The sequence below is a fragment of the Pteropus alecto genome, unplaced genomic scaffold (assembly GCF_000325575.1).
Source record: "Pteropus alecto unplaced genomic scaffold, ASM32557v1 scaffold60, whole genome shotgun sequence".
NCBI classification, from domain to species: Eukaryota; Metazoa; Chordata; class Mammalia; order Chiroptera; family Pteropodidae; genus Pteropus; species Pteropus alecto.
The window spans coordinates 6,244,635-6,249,314 of NW_006430726.1; the positions used below are offsets into that span (position 1 = coordinate 6,244,635).

The 4,680-nt window shown below is 59.9% G+C and overlaps 1 protein-coding gene across 1 annotated transcript in view; it reads left to right on the top strand.

The window, feature by feature from the left end:
* The first annotated feature begins 1,083 nt into the window (after positions 1 to 1,083).
* The window catches only part of RASGRF1 (Ras protein specific guanine nucleotide releasing factor 1), a 57,303-nt gene continuing 53,706 nt past the window's right edge, over positions 1,084 to 4,680 (top strand). Inside the window, exon 1 of the mRNA XM_006905373.1 lies at positions 1,084 to 1,359. Within this exon, the coding sequence (XP_006905435.1) occupies positions 1,084 to 1,359 (276 nt within the window). The remainder of the gene's footprint in view (positions 1,360 to 4,680) is intronic.

The following is a 4,680-nucleotide window of genomic DNA, read 5'->3' on the forward strand; positions in this document are numbered from 1 at the left end:
GCAGCATGCGGGCGCTGTGACGTTCTCGGATAAATGCCGTGTAACTGTGTAGGCGAACGGGAGCTAAAAATAAGAACGGAAAATCTATCATTAAGGTATCATTGCGCCAGCGCAGCTATTTGAAGGCTCCCATGGTCCCCGGCGCCTGCGTTTGAAGCCCGCCTTCAGGCTCTGGGGGGTATTTGCAGAAAACTCCCGGCAGCGGCTCGCCAGCCAGACCTCAGGGCGCTGGGGGTGGCGCCGGTAATTATGGCAACACTCAAAATAAAATAGCGCTCCTCTCCCCCACCCCATCGCATCCCCTGTATCGTCCCTACGCCGCTGGGGAAGCCACCGCGAGTGCGGCTGGATGCCGAAATAAATGTGACACAGCCAAGTATGCAAAGATTAGGACCGAACGCTCATTTAGATCTTCTCCGCCATTCGCGCTCCTCCATCTACCTCGGGTTAGAAATATAAAGCCCCAGGAGGGAGCCTTGGAAGGAGAAAACGACAACTGGGACTTTACCCCCGGTCTACAGCGCTCCGCGATGGGGCGCAAAGACGGAACCACCCCCCCACGGCGAACCTCTGGGGTGCCACTGGGTTAAACGAGAACTGATCTGATTTGCTTAACACCTCAAGGGGCTAAGAGACCAGGGGCGCGCGGGGTTTGTGTCTGTGCCTGTGTATGTGGGTCCGGGAGGGGGAGGCGGCGCCAAGGTGCAGCCTGCGCAGCCCTGCGCCTCGCAGGCTGCGTGCGTGTGTCCCTGTCCGCGCTGCTGGAACGGGCTCTTCGAGGGATCCGCGTCACATGACTCCGCCTGCCCCTCGCCAGCGAGCAGCTCACCGCTCCCTCAGTTTCCCGGGCACCGGGGGAGGGTAGCGCGGCATCTCCTGGGCCCCGGGCTCTGCGGCGGCGGAGAGCGGTCCATCTGGGCTCCAGGAGCCGGGGCCGGGCGCCAGACCCCGGAGTGCAGCTATCTGGGGGGAGGGGAGAGGGGCGAGCGAGCGCCAGAGAGAGGCGGCGCGCACGGACAGGGGGCCGCCGGGGCCGCGCGGAGAAGATGTAAGCGCGCGGGGTCTAGCTGGCCTCCGAGCACCATGCAGAAGGGGATCCGGCTGAACGATGGCCACGTCGCGTCCCTGGGGCTGCTGGCGCGCAAGGACGGCACGCGCAAAGGCTACCTGAGCAAACGGAGTTCGGACAACACAAAATGGCAAACCAAGTGGTTCGCACTGCTGCAGAACCTGCTCTTCTACTTCGAGAGCGACTCGAGCTCGCGGCCCTCTGGGCTCTACCTGCTGGAGGGCTGCGTCTGCGACCGCGCGCCCTCCCCCAAGCCTGCGCTCTCAGCCAAGGAGCCGCTGGAGAAACAGGTGAGGCCGCCGCCGCGCCCGACATCTCGGCGCCCCTGCCGCGGCCCCGGCGGGAGGGGGGCTCAGGGCCCTCGGCCTGCGATGGGACCCGAACTTTGGTCCCCCTACTGTCGGCGCCCTCGGCTCGAGGGCTGGCCCGAGCGGGCGGGGTGACCGCACGGTGGGCAGAGGGGGCAGGGACTGCGGGCAGAGAATCGGTGCAGGCTGCGGCTGCCCTTCTCCGGCGAGCTCCATGGGTGGCAGCGACAGAGGGGCCGAGGACGTAGGAAGGGAGATGGGAGCCGGGGCGCAGACGGGAATGGTGAATGTGGACCCACATCCAGCCCCAAGTGGTGCTCCCCACCCACTCTCCCGCCTCTCAGCCCCGGAGAGCCCCGACCTGTGTCCAGACCTGAGAGATGTCATTCCCTTCAGGAGGGAGGGGAAGGGTGAGGGAGACATCCACGCCAATGCCACCGCTTGGCCGCAGCCCCGAGCAGAGAGGAGCCTGCGCTAGCTCCGCCACGTTGGGGGGGTGTAGGCCTGCAAGGGTCGGTTCAGTGCCATGGGGCTGTTGGGCGCACAGCCGGCCCCAGGACTGAGAAACAAACCAATGGGTTTCCACCCCACTGACAAGCCAGACCTGCCACAGCGACTGTGGAAGCAGCGGGACAAGTGGGTGCCTCTCTCCTCCCCTGCCTCCCCTCCCCCCTCCTTGAGCCTCCCCCACCTCCACCTGGCTCCGTTGGCTTCCAGGCTAAAGGGCCAGGCCTGGGCCTGCCTGGGGCAGATGGGAGTGCGCCTTGGGCTGCAGGGAGGGCAAAACACCTGCAGCCCCCCCCCATGGGAACAACCAGACAGCAAGAGCAATTTTTAAGCTTGATGCCCTCTCCAAAGGCATCTGGTCCATCCCTCTGCCTCTGGGAAGGTAATGTGAAAGACAGCGGATCCTAAAACATCACCGCCGGGAGGGACCTGAGACCCAGGGGGCTCAGCCAGCTGGTTATTGCCTAGACGAGGACACTGGGGCCCAGAGAGTGGAACTTACTTGCCCAGTGTCATGTCAGGAGTTGAGGCTACCTCAGGGTTCTGAGAAAAAACTGTGATCTAGGAAGCCTTTGCTACACGCACACTGGGGGGCACACTGGGGGACGGGGGGTGGGGGAGGAATGAACTGGCTGAGATAAGCATAACTTGAAGTTGGCCCCCAACTGTGAAGACAGATCTGAGCTCTGTCTCCGCAACTCACCTCTTCCTTCCCTGCCCTCGGCCTACGGGGGCTAGAAAGTGTGGACAGGAATATTTGAGGGTGGGTTTCTGAGGATGACAGGCCTCTTGGCAGGTAAGGGCCCCCAGACAGCAAAGCAGAGAGCAGGCAGCTGCTCAGGCTGGAGGCACACATGGGGGCCGCGGGCCCTCCAAGACAGCAGGACTCCGGCAGGGCCAGACACGCGCTCTCCGCCTTTGACAGCCCAGCCCTCCCAGCCTTCCAGAACACTGCCAACCCCGCCAGCCAGAGTCCATATGCACTGCCAGCAGCCCACAGCCCCAGCGGGAGCCCACCTGCATTCCTGGGCAGGCCGGGCCAGACGCACGGAGGAGGCTGTCGCTGCTGAGCTCACAGTGTTCTTGGCCCCTTAGAAGCCTGAGAGTATATCTCAGCTCTGTGACGTCCTGTCTGTGTGACCTCAGCTAACAAACCTTCTCAGAGCCTCCGTTGTAATCCACAAAATGGTGATCAAACACCTACCATTCTGGGTGACTACAATTAAATACTGTACGTGAAAGCGTGCTCACAGCACATTACAGTGCACTCTAGATAAATCTCAGGTGAATCTGAATCACATCCACCTGGACAAAGAATAAAGGCCTACCACAAAACGTTAAAGCTGAAAGGAACCCCAGGGAGCTGTGCAGGCCCCCCTCCCACGTCGCACACAAAGGAACTGAAGACCAGAGAGGGGAAGGGAGTGACCCAACATCAGTGAGTACGTCAGTGGCAGAATCAGACCCAGAATTCATCCCACGTCTAAAAATTCCTGAAAATGAGATCCAACATTGATTTGGGATCATTCGGCTCGTGGCTCAGGCACTGACCGTGCTGGCAGTGGGGTCGGGGAGGGACAGCAGTTCCACCAGCCAGAGGCTCAGTGTGTTCACAGGGACGGCCGTCCCAGCATGACAGAACAGAACAGGGTGGAGCGTAGTGCGTGACGTCTGGCACCGCCCAGCTCAGGTGCAGGATTCTGTTAAAGACGCTTCACCTTCTAAACGCGCACAGATTTTCATTCGATGCCAGAGTGAAAGCCGGCTAGCGTGGAAAAGTAAATTCATTTCCTTTGGCCTGTGTGTCTACAAAAATTTATGTTTTTCTTTTCTAAATCTCTGAGTAAAAGAGGTGGCCCAGCAGCTGTTCCGTGTTTGCCCTTGAGCTGGGAGTCCCATTGCCCCCACAAAGCCCCAGCTCTAAGCCACTCTGTGACGGGGTCTGGCTTACATCTAGGCCCCCAAGAAGCCCTGACTCAAAACCTGCTGGCACGTAGCACAGCGCGCACGCCAGAAGACCTCCAAAAGGCTGACCATTTGACTGGACAGGCTAGTATTTGGTGAAAATGTTATTTTAGCAGGATGCCATTTTTATCCAGGTCTAAGCAGACAGCTTCTAGGAGAACCAGGGCCGGTTTCTGAAAAAAGAGAAACCAACTCTTGGCTGGGGGCTCCGCAAAGGCAGGGATGGAGCACGTGCCAGGTGTGCAGGAAATGCTGAGCTGAACTTGCTGGTGCTTCACATGTTAATTCCACGTTTTATGTTCTGAGGGCTGACTAGGCACCAGTCCAGACCCTGTGCTGCTCTACAGGCCTAAGAAGCTGGATTGTCACAGTGTCAGCCCCTAAATATGGGGACACTTCACACTGTGAAGTTGCTCTAAGAGTGAGATACGCAGGCAGGCACCTTGCACTAGGCCCACCGTAACCCGACACACGCTCTGTTCCTGCTGCTTCTACACTCGGCAAACTCGTCTCATACAGCCCCGGTGTCCTGGAGCTCAGGTCTGGGACACTGGACCCCATTAAGTCAGACTGGCACAGCCATGTTCCCGTGTCCACTGGTGGCTGCAAGGCCCCTCCCCGGCCTAGGCCCTGCTTGCTCAGTGTTGACTTCCCATTCTCCGACCCTACAGCTACAAACTGGAGGCCTAGCTCCGTGGACTCAGAGTCTGGGCTAAGCTACCCTCGAAGGTGACCCTTGGTGTCCCTTGCCCTGCTTTGGCATGGGAAAACCCCGAACTTGCTTTTCCTGCTGTCATTCCGAGCCCCCTGAAATAAAGCTTCCAGTCCCAG